The sequence below is a fragment of the Mustela lutreola genome, chromosome 5, assembly GCF_030435805.1.
Source record: "Mustela lutreola isolate mMusLut2 chromosome 5, mMusLut2.pri, whole genome shotgun sequence".
NCBI lineage: Eukaryota > Metazoa > Chordata > Mammalia > Carnivora > Mustelidae > Mustela > Mustela lutreola.
The window spans coordinates 71,588,615-71,610,477 of record NC_081294.1 but is presented as its reverse complement, the minus strand read 5'-3'; the positions used below and the strand labels follow the sequence as shown (position 1 = coordinate 71,610,477).

Sequence of the window (21,863 nt, the reverse complement as noted above, 5' to 3'; positions counted from 1 at the left end):
CACATCACACGCTCTCAAATAAATCTTTAAAAAAGTAAAATAAAATATGTAAATTTAAAAAAAAAAAAAGCAGCAGCAGCAGCAACCGCAGGTCCAACAAAAATAGGCTAAAGAGGGGCGCCTGGGTGGCTCAGTCATAAGCATCTGCCTTCGGCTCAGGTCATGATCCCAGGGTTCTGGGATTGAACCCTGCCATCAGGCTCCCTGCTCGGCGGGAAGCCTGCTTCTCCCTCTCCCTCTGCTTGTGCTCCCTCTCTCGCTGTGTCTCTGACAAATAAATAAATAATCTTTTAAAAAAAAAAAGACTAAAGAGATTTCAGTACATGCATCAACTGGAATACTCTGCAGCCACTGGAAAGAACAAAGCCCTTCTTTACCACTAAGATATAAAAGATAAAGTGTCTAAAACTGATCAAAAGAGAAATGAAACTAAAAAAGTATATATATCATATTTACTTGGATACACAAAAATGTCTGGAAAGATGTGTAACCAAGTAATAAAATTAGTAACATGTGGGAAGAAAAAACTTCCTTCTAGGTAAGCAGAGGGGTGCATGCGTTTTATTTGTGAACACTGGGGCTACCTTTGCAAAAAATGAAATTTATGTTTTAACAATGATCAATTCATAAATAAAGCAAAATACCCCCAAGCTCTATTTGTATAGCAATGAGACATACCATAATAGCCAAGAGCTAGGGTAGTCAATGTGTAGCAGAGTTTACATAGAGGCCAGAGGCAGCTATCCTTAGAGAGGCCTGATGAAAAGGTTAGCTCTTTTCCAGCACTGAGGAACTTAAATGATAAACAGGTCACTAAACAGAAAGAAAATTTTCCCTAAAAGACAAGAGAGGCTTACTACACTTAAACTTTTGTACAACATAATTTGTGCTACATAGCTACTTTCCTTCTGGAAGTCTAGACTTTTGGTATGGGTTAGGCACAAGGTACCTAAATGACTGACCTCCAGTTAGAAACCCTGGACTCCTAGGCTCAGGCAGAACTTGTCAGGTATTACTAGAAGAATTAAGTGCATCCAGTACGACTCTCCTGGAAGGGGATTTTTAGAAGTTTGTGCCTGGTTTCCTCCAGAAACTGCCCCTGTACCTTTCCCTTTGTTGATTCTGCTTTGTATCTTCTCACCGTAATAAATCTTAGCCATAGGTATAGCAATATGTTGAGTTCTACAAATTCTCCCCAAAAAGTCACTGAAATTCAGTATAGTCATGAGGACCCCTAACACATGACTTAATACATCACCTTTTGACTTGATCTCAAATGCTGGAAAACCCACTTGGGCATTCTGCCATTGTACATGAGTTTCACTTCTATACTGAGCATAACTGAGAATCAAAGTTAGGGCACTAGGTTAAAAATATAATAGTTAGGGAAAGAAAGAAATGCATCTAAGAAACACAAAGCCTGCATTAAATATGAGCTCTTATGAAAAGTAGCACCTTTTTATTCTTTGCGTCCCCAGAATATAGCACACAACCATAATCCAAATTCTTCCTAACAAATGTCAGTTCTACTTTACTAGATAACCAAGAACAAAGGAAATCTACCTGACAACAGACTACAGGGTAAAAAAGTCACCTAACAGCCCTTGCTTTGCCAATGAATACACCAATACAAAGACAAAAAAAGACCAAGGAACTAAGATATTAATATTAACAACTGCAGAACAGGAGATTCCACTGCAAAGCTAATAAATCCACCCAAATTTCAACAGTTCCTAAGGATGCCATTGTCCTACCAGCATAAAACCATAAAGTCAGGCTTTCATCTTAAAAGGGATATGGAATGGGATACCTGGGTGACTCAGTTGGTTAAGCGGCTGCCTTTGGCTCAGGTCATGATCCCAGTGTCCTGGGATCAAGTCCCACATCGGGCTCCTTGCTCAGCGGGGAGCCTGCTTCTCCCTCTGCTTCTGCCTACCACTTTGTCTGCCTGTGCTCGTGCTCGCTCGCGTGCTCTCTCTCCCCCTAACAAATAAATAAATAAAATCTTTTTTTTTTTTTAAAGGGGAGGGGAATATGGAAAAGACAAGATTTGTCTACTGCTGCCCTGCCTTTAGTTCTAAACACAGGACAAGCAAAAATACAGACAATGAAATGAAGAAAACGTTTCTAATTGTGGATATCCAACTAATTCAACAAACAAGTGGCTATCACATGCCAGGCACTAGGCGAGGTATTAAAAGGAATCCAGGGGCAGTGGGTTTTGAGGTAAGCCTTCAAACAGGGAAAAAAACAGAGAAGAGCTGAGTAAAAACTAGGGGGCAGAAAAGAATACTCAAAAAAATGGAAGACTAGTTTGATGAATTATTAAAATAATCTCTATAATCGAAGGCAAAAAGCAATTTTATTTGCAACTGACAACATTCTTGTCTCTACTTTTTTTTTTTTTTAAGATTTTATTTATTTATTTGACAGAGAGAGATCACAAGTAGGCAGAGAGGCAGGCAGAGAGAGAGAGGAGGAAGCAGGTTCCCTGCTGAGCAGAGAGCCCGATGAGGGACTCGATCCCAGGACCCTGAGACCATGACCTGAGCCGAAGGCAGTGGCTTAACCCACTGAGCCACCCAGGCGCCCTTGTCTCTACTTCTTAAGTCCCCAGTAAAACACAGGGATCAAACTCACCGAAACAACACAGTCCACAACAGGCTTCTTAAGAACACTTTCTGCAGTCTCCTTCAGTTTGGACAAAAGCATAGCAGTCACTTGCTCTGTAGTAAAATTTCGCTCTTCCTCCATATATTTCACCTGCAATAAACCAAAAGGATCTAAACTTATTCGAGTTTTTCATGATCTAAAAGCCTAAAATGTGCATGTCTAACACATCATCAATGGAACAGTATCTCAAGAAAGAACTGAAGAGCACTAGTCTGGGAAGCAATAACAACTTGAAGGTCACTTTTAGCATTTTTTTAACATGTTTATCAAACACCAATACCTGAAGATAAGAACCATTATGTAAACAGCATGCTGTGACCACCAACAAAAACTGAGATCTCTTGTGCAGAAACAAACTTGTAGAGCTCACCATGGCCCACACTGCACCTCCATAAACAGGTCTGGTGGTGGACACTCTGCCACCTGGTATACTAGGTGGGTTTTACTTTGTTTACCGTGTTGACTTTAGGATCATTTCCAAAATTAGGATCCAGTCTAGCCTGAGGTCACAGTTTTTGTCACTTTGTTTACTGCTGTAGGCCCAAGACTTAGAACAAACCTGACCCAATAAATACTTCATTTAGAGGATAAATAAAAAAAAGCTTCAAGATATCCTACCTTGCATAAAAGTATGCAATTTGGAGAAGGGCTACAAACTTTAAATGCTCAAAGTCTGGCTCAGACAAGCCCCATCCCACATGCCTATAGTCCCCAAATATAATCCACACCTGAAAACATAACTCTCTTCTCTCAGCAGCTGCTCCAAATGAACCTGAACACCACCTTCTCTTAAACTCTTCACTTCTGAGCCCAATCCTAATTTATTCTGATTCAGAATCTAGTAGTCCCTTACTTTATTGTATGATAAAGATGGTAAAGCACCCCTCACCATGAGCCTCTTCTTCCCTGCTATCTGCTTAATTCTTAGTCTATTCCTCCACTTTTGTACTCGGATCTACTTGTTCCCCAGATCTTCTCCCTCATCTCTTTCTTCTTTGGCTCTTACAATGCTTTAGACTAAATCTGCCAATACCTAATCCTATTTCTTTCCTGCCTATAAGTATCCTCCATCTACTCACCTCCTTTTTTTCCCCTTTTTCCTTCTCCTGTATTCCAGAGTATCCATTACCAGCCATTCAAACTCTTCTGAGATCATTGCCACAGATATCTTCAGTAAACCTAGTCAGTCATCATTCTCCCGTTATCAGAATACTTCACTTCTAAATTCAACTGAGGACTCAATAGCACAACTCACTACCTTTTTTCTCAAAATTCTCATCATCTCTTGGCTTTTGAGCCCGGTCCCACAATCCTGACTTCTCCAAATGCGGTATCTCAAGCACCAAATCCCCCCCTTGTTAATCTCAGTTGCCTCTTTTGTAGGATCAGTTCGCTGTATGCTTCACAAACTCTTCTAGATGTCCCAGAGATAGCAAAGGCTAAATTCCATTTTCCCCAAAACACCTCTTTCCAACCTAAGCGCTACTGTCAAGAGTATGACCACACATCTGGTTAGTAACTGTGAAGTGTTAAGTTCTATGCATGGCATCCCAGAAGTCATTCACTAAAATCACACCAGAAAGACTGATCTATCAGTAAACAATACAAGCAGCAATGACAATGTTATCTTCAAACTACCACTACCCTGCTATCCAACCCATTTTAACAGTATTCGCTCCCAATCAAAATCCAGATTATTCAAAAAGGCCAAATGGTCTTTCCTACCCAACCTTCTCCTAAACACTTGTGAACATTTTCACAACTTGAACTCCAAATGGTACAGATATATTGACCTGATATAATAAAACACTGTATTTTAATTTTAAGGCACTTTAGACTTTGAGACTTTACCTTTATCCCTGTTAAACCAGTGGGCAGCTGCACAATATCATATGCAAGGTTAGATTTTTCTGCTTCCACAAATGGATCAGAGAATGCTCGGCCATGGAATCTTTTAAATCCCTGGACTGTGTTCTTTGCATTGGAAATTACCTAAAAATAAAGAACATCAGAATCAGAGTAAAAAGACTAATAGCAATTAAATTAGGAGGAAAAAAAATTCAATAGCCTCAGATTAAACTAGCAGTGTTTTAACTCCAAGGTTTCCTTCTAAATTTCATTTTCTTTAGCACTATACCTTTCTGCATGATGCCTGCTCACGTATGAAGTGAGGAACAACCGGCTTGTTCAGACCACAGTGGCAAGGATGGCACTAGAGCCCAGCTTATCCTAATTCTCCATTAAAAACGGGTCACTGTACATGTACGAAGGTATTCTTCTTTTCTTAAACTTCTCATTAACATTTACATGAGTTTTAACTTTTAAAAATTACAGTTTTACCATAATTTGTGATTCAAACTTTCCAGGAGTCAATTTAGCAATACCAATTCAGAAATTCTCGTAGAAGGAACTTTGCAGGAAAAAAAGACAGTAAGTACATAAAGATAAATGTAAAAAGATAGTGACCAAATACTATTTACAACAGCAGAAGACTGGAGACAGCCTAGACAATCAATTAACAGAAGACTGGGCAAATAAATATATCCATATAGTGGGTAGCATTGTTTTAGAAAGTTGGAATACAAGTTATCTGTATGGTAGGATCTCACTTTTGGAGTGGGAGAAGCATTTAAACCCGTACAGAAGGTTATACATTAAGATACTAATAGTGGGGGCGCCTGGGTGGCTCAGTGGGTTAAGCCGCTGCCTTCGGCTCAGGTCATGATCTCAGGGTCCTGGGATCGAGTCCAGCATCGGGCTCTCTGCTCGGCAGGGAGCCTGCTTCCCTCTTTCTCTCTCTGCCTGCCTCTCCGACTACTTGTGATTTCTCTCTGTCAAATAAATAAATAAAATCTTTAAAAAAAAAAAAAAAAAGATACTAATAGTGATGTTTGGCTAAAGGGAGCACATGTAACTTCCAAAATGACCGCGACCAAGACCTGAGCTGGATTGAGAGCAGAAGCTTAACCAAGGAAGCCAACCAGGGGCTCCTGCTTATGCTAATGAGCTAATAGCTATACAGCTAATACCTATAAAAAGCTATGTGCTTCTCACTCAAGCACAGGAAACTAGGGATCAGGTCTGTTTCTCAGCTGGTCACCTAGCGACTGTCGTATTAGGCACATAATGGGCACTGAAATAGTTGCCGAAGAGAAAAAGATGGACAAAGCAGAGAAAATAAGTCATTTTAGGAAAGAAAAATCAAAACTCTACCTGGCTTTTAGCTGCTGCTCCAATTGAACGATTCTTAGGACCAAAAGAAATGCAAGCCCTAGGGAGGGGAAAAAAAAAACATTTAAGCACCAAACCTTACTGAAACATTACATCCAACAGGACAACATCACCATAACAAGCATCTGAGCCTTAGCTAAAAGCCACATATTGTAAAAGTACACAAGAAGTCTCTGATTTTGACCTCTCTACTGAGTAAAACCATCCATGAGAATGCCTAACTGTGGAACCTAAGGCCCCTTACTATCCCAACCCCAACCATACTTTCCACCTGCATCTCAGGCACAGTGAACCAACACAACTTAGTCTTCCCATCCTCCTGCTTTGCTCAGACCACTTTTGCCACCTGAAATGCTCCAGGTCCTTCTATATCTCACTCACTCTCCAGCAGGATTACCCACTTTGTGAGGCCTTCCCAATGGCCCTAAAGTAAAACTCAAATCATTTTTCTCTCTTAAAATTTATTAGAATTGGATACAGAATACCTCCTTCTCAATGTATATTCTACTATACAGAGTGGCTCTAGGTAATATTCTCCCTTGAAGTCTGGTAAATCTACATCTGCCTTAACAGTAGTAAAAATTGCTTTGTACCTCTTGAAAAGCTAAATAAAAGTTGGTCTCAGTTCAAATTCAACACTGGTTTGAATTGTGAGGGCCTACTTGTAACATGGGTATTTTGTGATATCATACTGTAAATATACTTCCTCTTCCCTATTGTAAGACTATAGTATATAATACATATACAGAACGTGTTATTCAATTTTTTCTGTTATCAGTAAGGCTGCCAGTCAACAGTACACTCTTAGCAGGCAAGTTTTTGGTTAGTCAAGTTACATGTAAATTTTCAACTACACAGGGAATTGTCACTTATAACCCCAAAATTATTCAAGAGTCAATTGTATTCATCCTGTTTTGGCTCACACACACACACCCTACAGTTACCACTTTTACAAAATAATCGACTGCCACTACTGCAATGTCCATCTTCATCATACGATACAACAAACAATGCCTCAAACAAAGTATAACTCCTGCAAAGTATGGGGAAAGTCCACGCTTTATACTGTATAAGAAAACATCAATATCCTTTCACTACAAAGCAACTCTTAAATTCTAAAAAAAAAATTCTGTAACAGTAAGCCTATTGCACTGAAGAAAATCCTTACTTTTCCACTTTGTCATCGACTACGGATTTGAATACACTGGCAGTCAAGAGTTGACTGCAGAATCAGTATAAATCTGTCCAAATCCTTTCTCTGCCTTTCTAGCGGTGTGAATTCTGTTGCTTAATCTCTCTGAAATCCTATCCGCTCAACTCTAAAATGGGGAAAATTAGGGTATCAACCTTAACAGCTGAGGAGAGGTGGGGAGATGGCTCCCTCTCCTATCAAACACAAAGATCACGCTGATGAGAAGTCCAAGGATCATGCTGAAGAGAAAGGGGCCCCCAAGAAATGGAGTGAGAAGGATGGCGACAGGGATAAAACTCGCAAGAAAAAGAACTCCTGCAGGGGTGGTAGCAGCACCAGGTCGCAGTCCAACCCTATCTCTGGCACCAGCACAGGCTTGAGCAGTGGCTCTGGGTCCAACTGCTGAGGAAGTTCCAGCATGTCCTACAGCTCCAATTCCAGCAGCAACTCTAGCTCTCAACCAGTACCTCTGGGTACTGGCACGACAACAAAGGGCTTTCCCACTCCAAATCCAAACCACCCAAAAGAGATGAAAGGAAAGGAAAAAGTGGACTTATTCCCCTAAACCAGTCGAAGTGTACATCAGGAGGCTCACTAGGAATGTGAGCAGGGACCACATCGAGATTTTCCCCACCTCTGGGAAAATTAACAGGACTGACATACCTGTAAAAGGTTGTCTCCCTTCCCCCGCCCTATCTGTCTAAAAGCTATGCATATGTGGAATCAGAAGATAGAGATGAGACCGAAAAGGTGCTTAAGGACAAGGATGGAGGACAAATCAATGGCCAGGAGATCACTATCACCACTGTGCTGGCTCCCTGGCCTACACCGCAGCCAAGGCAATTCAGCACTCCAAGGAAAATGCTGCCACCACCCCTCACATGGCGCCAGTCATGCCCATGGATCAGAGATTGAGTTCCCAGAGGGGTAGCCCCACTGTGCACGGGGCAATGTCACTCCCCTGGCTGCTGCCACAGTAGCCACTCCAGCTCCAATTCCTCCCAATAAATAGAGCCATGGAAGCTCTGTGTCCTGTAACTTCTATTTTATCCACTTCAGTCTGGTCACTTTTCTGGTCAAAGGAGCATTTGGTAAGAAACAAATTCCTCACTCAGGAAAACTTTGAAGACAGTAACTGAGATATACTCTCTGAAAGCAAAGTTCCAGCTGCAGGAGTGTTACTGGTTTGGGGTTGAGCCTGTAAAGATGCTCTCCAGTTTCTGGCTAGAAAGCTCCCACATTTTCAGCTTCTTAGAATCAATTTAGTGGCAAAGCCAGCAGGGACACAGGGTAGCAGTGTGGTCCCAGCCTGCAGGTACAGGGTCTAGTCTGGTGGCCTAATCATGGCCTTGCTTGTTGGTCTGCAGAGTATCTAAGGAAAAGGAGAAAGTGTCTCAGGAAAATGCAGCTGCTGTTCCTGCTAGCCTGGCCCTGCTCTCCTGGTCCCATCCTCTAGGATTAAACACTCCATGTTAGTTACCAAAAATGTTCTATTTTTACATGTACTCATGCACACACACCCACATCCCAGGTCTCCCTTTCTCTCTCTAATTGATGAGCAAGTTGAGAACCAGCTGTGCAGGGTCATCCCAGGCCCCTCTGATCCACCTATTCTTCATGGGGGTCTTGCAGGTGACATTGGCAACATAAACACTGCTTTTCTGGCTTACATTGTACAGTCAATACTACAAATTTTTTGTTTTGAGTCTTATAAACTTCTAGCATTTTAGGTAGTGCGGTGTTTACACTTTGTTGTACAGTCTGAAAGGACTGTGTTGAATAAACCAAGGATATGAATGAAGACCAGGAAAAAAAATAAAAATAAACAAAATAGGGGAAATTACAGCACCTACGTCATATACCGCCTATAAAAATTAAATGTGTTGATCAACTTCTACTATATATACATATACTTTTTCAGAGCAAGTTTGGGGCAGAGGGAAAGGGAAAGAAAATCTTAAGCAGGCTCCATGCCCAGCACTGAGCCCCTCACAGTAGTAAGAACTGCTCTGAACATCTTGAAGAGCTAAATAAAAGTTTGTCTCAGTTCAAATTATAGCTCACAGCCCTGAGATTGTGACCTGAGGTGAAATCAAGAGTTGAACACTTAACTGAGCCACCAAGGTGGCCTATGTTGATCCCCTTTTAAAGGGTTTATATGAGAGACTGGCACATCATAAATAATAAAATAAAATACTAGCCATTATTATTGCGCCACTGAAGCCCTGGTCTGAGTTTCATACAAAAATATACTAACTAGTTTGCCATGAAAGTTCTGCTTCACCTCCCCAAACTATCCATTAAAATCCAGTCCGCCATCATCAAAATCATCTACCCATGAGGAATAAAAGTCCTTTCATTCACAAAGAACAACTGAATGAGGGTAATATGTCAAATTACACAAACTGAAGGGTTTTTAAAAATAAAAGCTTTACGTAAGAAAACATAATATTTAAATGTGAAGAAAGGCCAAAAGATGAAGTCAAATATTAGAGCCCATTTTAGAACCTAGGCCAGTGCTTTCCAGTTAGTATAAGCTCTTTGCAGAAAATCAGAAAACAAAAAATATGACAAAGAAAAGAAACAGTATCTGTAATTCCACAACCCCCACCCCCACCATGGACGGCCACCATAAGCATTTAAGTAAATAGTCCTACGCTATTCTAATAAATATAATAAATCCTTAAAAAAGTAATAATAAGCTAAATACCCTCAATTCAGTTTGTGTCTCCTCAACATACAATCTGAGGGGTGCCTGCATGGCTCAGTCAGTAAGTGCCTGCCTTCAGCTCAGGTCATGATCCCGAGGTCCTGGGATCAAGCCGGCATCTAGCTCCCTGCACAGTGGGAGGCCTGCTTCTCCCTCTCCCTCTCACTCTCCCACTCCCCCTGCTGTGTTCCCTCTCTCACTGTACCTCTCCCTGTCAAATAAATAAATAAAATCTTTAAAAAAACAAAACAAAAAGAATATGATCAAAAAATCTTCAATGGCTGAATTACTCCACTAGGATTTTTACATGGAACAAGATAATAATAAAGAAACTTATCTACTACTCCCCACTCGCCAGCAACATTAAAAATGTGCACCTAGCCTGCATCCAAACTTTAGGGCAGGAAGCCTCTCTTTCAACCAAGCAGGTCAAGCTCCCACACCTTTCATACACCTTTCATATGTCTTATGTGCTTAGCAACCTATGCTTGATTTTCCCAAATACTCAGAGAGAAGAACTATTATTTGTCCAATTTTATAAATGAAGATCTGATTCAAGCCAAGTTAATGCATCCAGAAAAATAACTGGTAAATATAAGCATCCAAGATTCAAAATCAGGACTACCGGACTCCAAATCCCACATTTTTCTATTTTCTATTTTTCTACTGCCTAGCAAGCCAATTAGATTTATTCCTACTTCTATACCTTCACATAGACCATCCCAAATCTTTCATCCATGTATTTTAATCCTATGTGTTCAAGTCCCACCCCTGCCTTTCCTCATCACTCCCCTCCCCACGGACACTCCTCATCACTTTCCTCCACACTGACACTTTCAGTCTGTACTTAACAACCCATCCATGACTGTTCTTATTCTATCTACCACTGCTTTATATCACTCATATTTCCACCTAGAATGGTTCTATCTCTAGACAGCAGGAATCTTTTTACTTTCACTTCCTCTCTATGCCACACAATTCCAAGTCAATGCTGTTAAAAACAGACACTTGCTACCTAACTGGCATTACTTTCCCTCCACTCCCTAATACAGGTTGGTATTACAGGAAGCTAATTTAAATTAAGTTCAAGGGGCACCTGGGTGGCTCAGTGGGTTAAAGCCTCGCCTTCCGCTCAGGTCATGATTCCAGGGTCCTGGGATCGGGCCCCACATCAGGCTCTCTGCTCAGCAGGGAGCCTGCTTCCCCTTCTCTATCTGCCTGCCTCTCTGCCTACCCGATCTCTGTCAAATAAATAAACAAAATCTTTAACAAATAAATAAATAAAGTTCAAAACTCCCCTGTTGTAATCTGTAAGCCCCAGAAATAATCTTTTTAGGCCAGAGAATAACACTGTTCTCCCTTTCACGGGTAAGAGATACTATTGACCCAATATTTATGCACATTCTAATGGGATGTTTTGAACAGCTACAATCAACACAGATCCTCAAAAGGCACAGCTTCACATTTGTAAGAAAAAAGAATACAGGATAGAATACATATACAGAATATGTGTTAATCGACCATTTACACTGTCAGTAAGGCTTCTGGTCAACAGCAGGATACTGGTGGTTCAGTTTTTTGGAATCAAAAGTTTCTATACACAGGTTTCCAACTGCACAAAAGTCAGCGTCTCAAACCCCACAATGATGTACAGGGTCAACTATATATTCTCTGCCCTAGCAAATTCACGTCAAGCTCTATCCAACAGAAATAAAAATAGTAACTGGGGCGCCTGGGTGGCTCAGTGGTTTGGTCTGCTGCCTTCGGCTCAGGTCATGATCTCAGGGTCCTGGGATCGAGCCCCGCATCGGGCTCTCTGCTCAGCGGGGAGCCTGCTTCCTCCTCTCTCTCTGCCTGCCTCTCTGCCTACTTGTGATCTCTGTCTGTCAAATAAATAAATAAAATCTCTAAAAAAAAAAAAAAAGAAATAAAAATATTAACAAGTAAACCCAAGTATAAAAGACTACTGTTCAATTAACAACCTGTAATTACAAAAGTTAGAAATAACCTGTGGGGGGGGGGGTTACAACCATAATAAAGAATATTACATTCAAGGGACGCCTGGGTGGCTCAGTTGGTTAAGCAGCTGCCTTCGGCTCAGGTCATGATCCCAGCATCCTGGGATCGAGTCCCACATCGGGCTCCTTGCTCCGCAGGGAGCCTGCTTCTCCCTCTGACTCTGCCTTCCACTCTGTCTGCCTGTGCTTGCTCTCACTCTCTCTCTCTCTTACAAATAAATAAATAAAATCTTTAAAAAAAAAAAAAAAAAAAAAAAAAAAAAGAATATTACATTCAAGAAGACAGGTTTATATTTACTGACTCTGAAAGAAGTCTAAAATATATGTAAAGAAAATTTACACAATATAGTATGTTCCTGTTTCTTTAAACATACCCACCCACCACCATATATAGTTGTAGAAGTCTGGAAAAAGATACACAAGGATACACAACAAACAGCAAAAATGAGAAGGACAAGAAACTTCAGCACTTTAGTGTTTTTTACTGTTACAACAACTAAGTCAAGAAAAAAATGTTTTAATTTAGAAAATCTAATTAAGAACCTAATGACAAAGTTCCTGTCGATTATCATTTTACCAATTTTGCATTCTAGATTGTATTTTAGCTCTTAAATGATTCTAAGGAACTACTTTCAGAACTTCTACAATTAGACATATGAAAGAAAATGGTGTAAGCAATCCAAACTTGAGTCAATAAATCAACTTTCCAGGGCACCTGGGTGGCTCAGTGGGTTAAGCCTCTGCCTTCAGCTCAGGTCATGATCCCAGGGTCCTGGGATAGAGTCCCACATCGGGCTCTCTGCTCAGCAGGAAGCCTGCTTCCCCTCCTCTCTCTCTCTGCCTCTCTGCCTACTTGTGATCTGTCAGATAAATTTAAAAAATCTTTTAAAAAAATAAAATAAATAAATCAACTTTCCTTTTCTTTGAATCCAAAAAACTCAAAACCTACTGCTGTACTTAGCTCTACACAGCATGTAAAAATATTTACTTCACAGGAATACTTTTCTTGCACAAGTTAGGTATCAGATGTTAATCTCCCAGTGGGTTAAAGCCTCTGTCTTCGGCTCAGGACATGATCCCAGAGTCCTGGGATCAAGCCCTCATCGGGCTCTCTGCTCCGTGGGAAGCCTGCCTCCCCCTCTCTCTGCCTGCCTCTCTGCCAACTTGTGATCTCTATCAAATAAATGGGTAAAATCTTTTTTAAAAAATTGAAAATTAGGGGCGCCTGGGTGGCTCAGTGAGTTAAGCCGCTGCCTTCGGCTCAGGTCATGCTCTTGGGGTCCTGGGATCAAGCTCCGCATCGGGCTCTCTGCTCAGCAAGGAGCCTGCTTCCTCCTCTCTCTCTGCCTGCCTCTCTGGCTGCTTGTGATCTCTGTCAAGTAAATAAATAAAATCTTAAAAAAAAAAAAATTGAAAATTAAAAATTAAATAAATAAAAGATGTTACTCTTCCAGTTAACCAGAAAGTACATACTTTAAGCTTCTGCTCTCTCAAAGGTAGCTAATAACAGACATTTTCAACCCTTCAAATTCCTAATATACTGGGGGTTTTTTTGTTTTTTAAAGATTTTATTTATTTATTTGACAGAGATCACAAGTTGGCAGAGAAGCAGGCAGAAAGAGGAGGAAGCAGGCTCCCTGCTGAGCGGAGAGCCCAATGGAAGGCTCTGGGCTCCATCCCAGGACTCTGGGATCATGACCTGGGCCAAAGGCAGAGGCTTTAAACCCACTGAGCCACCCAGGTGCCCCTCCTAATATACCGTTTTATCAGAAACTAAATCCATTAAAATAGTAATATAAACAATTCACACACAGAAATTATTTCGTAAGTAATTCTTCTTTTTGGAAAGTAGAGCCCCATCCTTCAGTAATGTTTGGCACTCCATTATTAACACTTTCATTCCAAAGCTTTAAGGTTATACCCCTTCAACTATAATAAACCCACTAAATATAAAAATAGGATTCTTATCTGATTCCAAAGCCTATGATCAAATTCATCAACATGGATGCTCCTACTCCACAAAGTTTATCTCAGAACCGCCCACACTTCCCTCCCATGCTACTACACTAGTAGAGAACATTAACTCCCACATAGACTAAATACTGCCATAAGCTAAGCAACACCCTACTTCTTCTCTTCCCCTTCTCAGATAAACCCATTCTCCACAAAAAAAAAAAAGCTAATTATATTTTTAAAATTCAAACTTGATCAACTCCAATTGCACCTAAATAGAAATCCTTACCATAATTTACAAAGTCCTGCCTAATTCCTCTCCAATCCACCTCACACCTTTCTTGCAAGTGGCTCAAGAGTAGTTATGGCAGTCAAGTGTGAATGCCTCAGGTCTTCCTCACTTGCTGTTCCTTCTGCCTTAATCAGCTCTTCCTTAGACCCACATACCACCTCCACGTAAATTTCTACTCATCCTCTAGGTCTTAACTTAAACGGCACTTCTTTAAGACCACCTTTCATCTCCATCATACATCCAATTTAAATTAGTCCCCCAGTCATCATATTCTGTACTTTCCCATCTGGACCTTTACCAGTTAGTAATTACATGTTTATCATCTGGCTTCTTCTCCAGAACCCATCCATGTACATGATGGCAGGATCTTGTTTATTTGTTCAGAGTACCTCCAGTGCTTAGCACAATGGCTAGCATTCTGGAGGCACTCAGTAGTTGCTAAAATAAAGAAAGCCGGGGTGGCTGGGGGGCTCAGCGAGTTAAGCCTCTGCCTTTGGTTCAGGTCATGATCTCAGGTCCTGGGATGGAGCCCCACATCTGGCTTTCTGCTCAGCGGGGGAGCCCGCTTCCCCCCCACAGCCTGCCTCTCTGCCTACTTGTGATTTCTCTGTCAAAATAAATAAAGAAGATCTTTAAAACTAATAAAATAAAATAATGCCTATTTTTGGTGAAAAGTAAGGGTCTCTTGTGGACAAGAGTCAACTGGATTCTCAAAAGCTAAATCCAAATACTGTTACAGGCACAATTTGAAATAAGGTACTTCCATCATAGCCGACCCCCCAGAAACAGAATCTCATTTCCACTATGACACTAAAGCAAACCCACATCATAGTCTCGGTGTACCTGAAATCAAAATCCACTATTCTGAGACTACTACAAAACTCAGCCTTTCCATTCCTATCTCCTACTTAGGGATTCCAAGAATGAAATTTAAGCTAATCAAAATCATAGTTCAAGAATTACTTCAATGGGGACGCCTGGGTGGCTCAGTTGGTTAAGCAGCTGCCTTCGGCTCAGGTCATGATCCCGGCGTCCTGGGATCGAGTCCCACATCGGGCTCCTTGCTCCGCAGGGAGCCTGCTTCTCCCTCTGACTCTGCCTTCCACTCTGTCTGCCTGTGCTTGCTCTCGCTCGCTCTCTCTCTGACAAATAAATAAATAAAATCTTTAAAAAAAAAAAAAAAAAAAAAAAAAAAAAAAAAAAGAATTACTTCAATGTATCGTATCCCTTTAAGTTCTTGGAAAATATAAAATAAGGGAAAACATAAAAAGAAAATCACTTCAATTATTTAAATGGTACTTAAAAAAAAAAAAGACTGTATTTATTATTTATTTGACAGACAGAGATCACAAGCAGGCAGAGAGGGAAGCAGAGAGAGGGGGAAGCAGGCTCCCCACTGAGCAGAGAGCCCAATTCGGGGCTTGATCCCAGAACCCTGGGATCATGACCCGAGCCGAAGGCAGAGGCTTTAACCCACTGAGCCACCCAGGGGCCCCTAAATGGTAGTCTTACCACAATTTCATAATGTATCTAAGTCACCCATCACCTAATCACTGATGCAAATTTAATTCCAATTTGGAAAGATTAATTTTTTTTTTATTGAATTCACAGTAAAACTAATGTAGCTGCTGTTTGTCTTAAAAAGAAAACTGAGGGGCGCCTGGGTGGCTCAGTGGGTTAAGCCGCTGCCTTCAGCTCAGGTCATAATCTCAGGGTCCTGGGATCAAACCCCTCGTCAGGCTCTCTGCTCAGCAGGGAGCCTGCTTCCTCCTCTCTCTCTGCCTGCCTCTCTGCCTGCCTCTCTGCCTACCTGTGATCTCTGACTGTCAAATAAATAAATAAAATCTTTTAAAAAAAATTAATGCTCAAAAACAACCTTCAATGCTTAAAAAAACTCAGTATACTATACCACTATTAAAAACTATAAATATGGGCACCTGGGTGGCTCAGTTCGTGAATCAACTGCCTTTGGCTCGGGTCATGATCCTGGAGTCCCAGGATCGAGTCCCGCATAGGGCTCCCAGCTCCACCGGGAGTCAGCTTCTCCCTCTGACCTTCTCCCCTCTCCTGCACGCTCCCTCAAATAAATCTTAAAAAAAAAAAAAAAAGAGGGGGGGGGCCTGGGTGGCTCAGTAGGTTAAAGCCTCTGCCTTCGGCTCGGGTCATGATCTCAGAGTCCTGAGATCAAGCCCCACATCGGGCTCTCTGCTCAGCGGGGGCCTGCTTCCCCCAATCCTCTCTACCTCCCTCTCTGCCTACTTGTGATCTTTGTCACGTAAATAAATAAAAATCTTAAAAAAAAAAAAACACTATAAATACGGGGTGCCTGGGTGGCTCAGTCATTAAGCATCTACCTTCAGCTCAAGTCATGATCCCAGGGTCCTGGGATCCAGCCTGCATTGGGCTCCCTGTTCAGCGGGAAGCCTGCTTCTCCCTCTCCCACTCCCCCGCCTGTATTCCCTCTCTCACTGTCTCTCTCAAATAAATAAAATCTGTAAAGAAAGTAAAATAAAATAAATTATAAATGTGGGGAAACTGGTATGTAACAGCTAATGGGTACAGGATATTTTTTTAAGATTTATTTATTTATTTGACAAACAGAAATCACAAGGAGGCATAGAGGCAGGCAGAGAGAGGAAGCAGGCTCCCTGCTGAGCAGAGACCCCGATGCAGGGCTCAATCCCACCCAGGCGTCCCTGGGTACAGGATTTCTTTAGGTCTAAGTTTTTAAATTGATTGTGGGACATAGTTGCAGTTTTGTGACTACACTGAAAACAAACTGTAGCTTTAAATGGGTTGACTGTACATTATGTGAATTCTCTCTCAATAAAACTACAAACTAATTGACGGGTGCCTGGGTGGCTCAAAGGATTAAAGCCTCTGCCTTCGGCTCAGGTCATGAGCCCAGGGTCCTGGGATGGAGCCAGCCCAGTGGGCTCTCTGCTCAGGGGAGAGCCTGCTTCCCCCCTCTCTCTACCTGCCTCTCTGCCTACTTGTGATCTCTGGCAAATAAATAAAATCTTAAAAAAAAAAAAAAAAAACGGGGCGCCTGGGTGGCTCAGTGGGTTAAGCCACTGCCTTCGGCTCAGGTCATGATCTCAGAGTCCTGGGATCGAGTCCCGCATCGGGCTCTCTGCTCAGCAGAGAGCCTGCTTCCCTCTCTTTCTCTCTGCCTGCCTCTCCATCTACTTGTGATTTCTCTCTGTCAAATAAATAAATAAAATCTTTAAAAAAAAAAAAAAAAACTATAAACTAATTGAGAAGGGGACATCATACCACGTTTTAGTATGGGAGATGAATTTTCAGGGAAGCACCTGGTCCAGGTCTAAATAAGGGGCAGAAATTTTACAAGTGGAAGGAAAATGTTTTGAGTCTCTGAGCAGCAAGTTCACTGGAGGGAGCAATCTAGTTTAGCTACCCAAGTGAGGGAAGGGTGACCAAAGTTCTGGGGGGGGGAAATGGGCCTTTGAACAGAAGCCTTTGGAAAGGCCACGTGGCAAATAAGAGAACCCAGAAAATAAGCTTCTTAAAAGATTTCTCCCCAAAAGAGGATAATGGATTGAAAAGTACCTCTACAGTCAAAAAGCATACTCTACCCAAGGAGAGACCTGAGTGAGTCATGATTTTTTAGAGCTGTGTCTACACTGGTCCCTTAACTTACTATAGGTTCTAAAAGTAAAAGTGAGCCCCTGAGTCATTCATTAACAATTGCGGCCAACACCCTGGTTGGAATGTATTAACTGTGAAAGTGGAACGCTGTAGGTGTGGACGAGCAGAGAATGAAAAGAGAGAATGACACAACATAGCTCAACATACTGAAACGATGTGAAAAACCAACGTGAGCGCAAAAGCATCAGGACGACCCTGACTTTATTAAGTACTTTTCTGGTAGCTAGCTGTGCCTTCCAGCCGGAATACGAACCTCTCTCCGGTGCTACAGCTCCCTCTCTTCCGGGTGCTGCCCCGCCCCCACTCACGTGGGATTCTGGCCGCTCCATCTTCAGGCCGCCAGCAAAGGCTAGAACCCGTTTAATTCAACTAACTTAATTCGCGCCTACTGTGTGCAAAGGTCCGAACTCTGTCGTAGGCTGAAAAAGCGGCAGTACGCCCTGGCCCTGGACTCTGCCCTCTAAAACAAGAACTCGGCACACTATATATCCCAGGCCTGCCTTCCCTCCAGCTCCTACCCCTGCCCTCTGCTGGTACGAGTACCAGCTCAGAGCCCTCACTCAACCCGCAGGCCACCGAGTAAAGGCCTTGCCGCTGGTGCAGACCCTCACGGGGAGTCGCAGCCACTAGTGACCTGACACCCAGCGGGGGGTTCCCACCCACTGGGCCCTTGCTCCAAACAGAGGCGACTCCCCAGCTCGTGTTCCCCAAACCGCGAGGTTCGGAAACCAGAGCAAGGGCGACATCCCCACCCCCACCCCCACCCCGTGCACGCGGCCGGACTGGCCCACACTCACGGCGTGCAGCGGTCGCTGTACTCATTAGCGATCGTCTCGATGCCGCCGGCGCGGGCCACAGCGACGTAGCAGCTCTGGAAGCCCAGGTCTATGCCCACCACCGACATGGCGCCGGCTACAGTCCGGGCTCGAGCCCAGGTCCGGCCGGCGAAACAGGACACGGACCCCGGCGGAGCTGGCGCGCGGAGTGAGGGCCGCGTGGGCCGGAGGGCCGGGGCTAGCGGAGGACGTGAGCTAGTCCTCGCGGGCGCCTAAGTCCCTGGGAAGGGAGCGGCAGCGGAGAGCGCTGCTCGGGCCGGCTCCGGCTCAGCGGCCGCAGAGGGGGCGCCGGGAGCGGGGGCGGAGAAGATCTCGAAAGATCTCGTCGCGACGAGACTAAAGCAGTAGCGCGAGAACTGAGAAGGAAAGGAATGTTCTCGCGAGACCTCGGCTCAGTCGCTTTTCCTTCTGAGGTTCCGCCCCCAATTACTACAAGCGTACGTCACGTTCTGGCAGGAGAAGCTCGGAAGAGGCTCAGCGGTTGAAAGATGGTTGGGAGGTCGAGTGAGCCTGCGCATGGAGCCCGCCGCAGCGACTCCCCACGGCGGCAAAAAGCAGTGAGGCGCCTCCCCTCACAGAAGAAAGTGGGAAAGCCGGGTTGAGGCAAAATACTGAAGAGGCGCCATTGGCCTACTTCCGCCGTTTCTCTTTATCAAAGAAACTTCCGGTGATAGGAACACTTGCGCCCCCATTTGTGTTGCGCTCCCAAAATGGCAGCGCAAGCTAGTATTCAAAGTCCAGAGCGCCCTCCCCTCTGGTCCCTACGGGATAGGTCGGTCGGTGGAGGGCAAGGCCGCCCTTGAAATGTGGTCTAGAGGAGGGCCTTAGGTAGGGGCTCTGTCGAAGTCCAGGACAGCGCCCTCTCCAGCGGAGGGCAGGAATCCTCTCGGTCCCACCGCCGAGGTTTTTTTCCCCGCTCAGCTCTGCCTCACCTTTCTCTAAGACGTTTGCGTCCTTAGAGCCGACGGAGGGGCCAACAATACTTAAACCTTGAAATCCCCAGCACGTTCCAAGCACCTGTCCTGAGGTGAATGCAAGGGATACAAATGGGTGACAGGCTTCCTAGGTCGGCCCAGACCGACCAGTGACAGGATTACTCGAGGCTAAAGAATCTTGAACTTTAGGGCCCCTCACGAGTGTTCCAGGAGCAAACAGGAAGCCTGCTTGCCTTTGGAAAGCAACTCCTATATAATAAGAATTTCTGATAAAGAGGTTGGAGAGGTTTCAGTGGGGGAATCTGGATCTCCCAAGTCTCCAGTAATTTCCTGTGATTTTTTTTTTCTACATATTTATTTTGTGATTTTTTTTTAAGGGTATAGATGTATATGCTTCAATCCCTCAAAACCTGAATCCCACTGGTCACGAGGATAGCTAAAAAAAACTAAAAGGAATCCCAGTACAAGGTGGCAAGTGTTATGTACAAAATGGGAGTTAAAGATCTCTATCTTAAGGCTAGAACAATTGGAACATTTAATGAATCAGCCAAGAAGAAAGTGCATTTTCTAAACTGCATTAACTGCCCCACAGCGCCCCACCTCACCCCCCACACACACCTCAGTCTCCTGGAGAAATGCCCAAAGGCCAGATTGTTTGCCTTTACACTTCCAAATTACCACACATTTCTTAATGTTTTGGCTAACCGAGTAGTCTTCAAAACCGAGTACTGAGTGCTACCTAAGGTAGGAGATTGAGGGAGATGGGTAATAGTGGAGGCAGCAAGAAGAGGCCTTTGAACAAAGAGAACAGGGATGAACAGATACTCTATACCCCTGTTCATAGCATTATTGACAATAGCCAAAAGGTGAAAACAACCCAAATAATCACTGATGCATGATTGAATTTTTAACACGGTCTATACATGTGATAGAATATTATTCAGCCTTAAAAAGGAACAAAACTTTTAACACCTGTTACAGCATGGAATAACTTTAAAAATACTATGCCAAGTAAAAGAAGTCAGACAGGAAAGAACAAATTTTGTATGATTCAATTATATGAGGAAACTTTAGAGGACACTTTAGCAACCAATCTGAACTATGGAAACCTGAATAACATAGGAGGGCCTGCAGTGAGCCCCAATCCTCTGGCTGGTACAAACATTCCCATTAGATGATGCACCTCAAAATAGCCATAAGCCCTAGCTGAATGATGGGTTACATAGATCCAGACACAGTTATCAAAAAAGGAAAATTCCATGTGTTCCCATACTCTCTCACCTTCTCTTTTTAACTACAGCCCCCTACCACTACAGACTGACTCTGTTTTGTGGTCCTGCCCACCACTTCATTGTGGTGTTTTTCAGTAAATTTCTACCTCCCTTGTTCTGCCTTGGGTGAATTCTTTCACCACCAGCCTCCATCTAACAGGACTGCCCCACGTTTGGTAGCCCCCATCCAATTGGGAGAGGCACAGAAATCACAATTGGTTAAATTCATAGAGAAAATAAAATAGTGGCTAGCAAGGGATTGAGAGAAGGGGAATGAAGAGTTACTGTTTTTTGTTTGTTTTTAAGATGTTACTTATTTATTTGACAGAGGGAGAGAGAGATCACAAGTAGGCAGATAGGCAGGCAGAGGGAGAAGGGGAAACAGGCTCCCCGCTGAGCAGAGAGCCCAATGCAGGGAATTCAGGGCTCAGTCCCAGGACCCTGAGATGGTGATCTAAGCCAAAGGCAGAGGTTTAACCCACTGAACCACTCACGTGCCCCTGAAGAGCTACTGTTTAATGGGCACAAAGTTTCAGTTTAGGATGATGAAAAAGTTCTGGAGATGGATAGTACCAGTGATCACACAACAGTACAAATGTACTTACTGCCACTGATTTGTACACTTCAAGATGGTTAAAATAATAAATTTTGTTCTGTGTATTCTACCACAATAAAAAGGTTTTTAAAAAAATTGACCTTGACCTCTTTCTGCCTTTTATTTGTCTCCTACCTTGGATGATATCCATGAATGCCAAGAACAGTATTTGCCTTCATGATGACAGAGAGTCCTGTGTCTGTCGGCTCTGCATTACAAACACTGGGCAAACAGAGGCCAGGCTGCTACAGTCTGAAGTGAGTTTACCTAAAATGTCACTAGATCGGGATGCCTGGTTAGCTCAGTGAGTTAAGGCCTCTGCTTTCGGCTCGGGCTCGGGTCATGATCCCAGAGTCCTAGGTTGGAGCCCCACATCGGGCTCTCTGCTCAGCAGGGAGCCTGCTTCCCTCCTCTCTCTCTCTCTGCCTGCCTCTCTGCCTGCTTGTGATCTCTACCAAATAAATAAAATCTTAAAAAAAAAAAAAAAA

The 21,863-nt window shown here is 43.2% G+C and overlaps 1 protein-coding gene and 1 pseudogene across 1 annotated transcript in view; one reads left to right on the top strand and one right to left on the bottom strand.

The window, feature by feature from the left end:
• Positions 1-18,896, bottom strand: part of HSPA4 (heat shock protein family A (Hsp70) member 4) — a 51,815-nt gene extending 32,919 nt beyond the window's left edge. The window contains exons 1-4 of the mRNA XM_059174571.1: positions 18,536-18,896; positions 5,887-5,944; positions 4,525-4,665; positions 2,641-2,763 (exon numbers count right to left, since the gene is read on the bottom strand). Coding sequence (XP_059030554.1) covers positions 2,641-2,763; positions 4,525-4,665; positions 5,887-5,944; positions 18,536-18,642 — 429 coding nt within the window. The 5' untranslated portion in view covers positions 18,643-18,896. The remainder of the gene's footprint in view (positions 1-2,640; positions 2,764-4,524; positions 4,666-5,886; positions 5,945-18,535) is intronic.
• LOC131831486 (RNA-binding protein with serine-rich domain 1-like) lies at positions 7,278-8,011 on the top strand (annotated as a pseudogene).
• Positions 18,897-21,863: the final 2,967 nt, after the last annotated feature.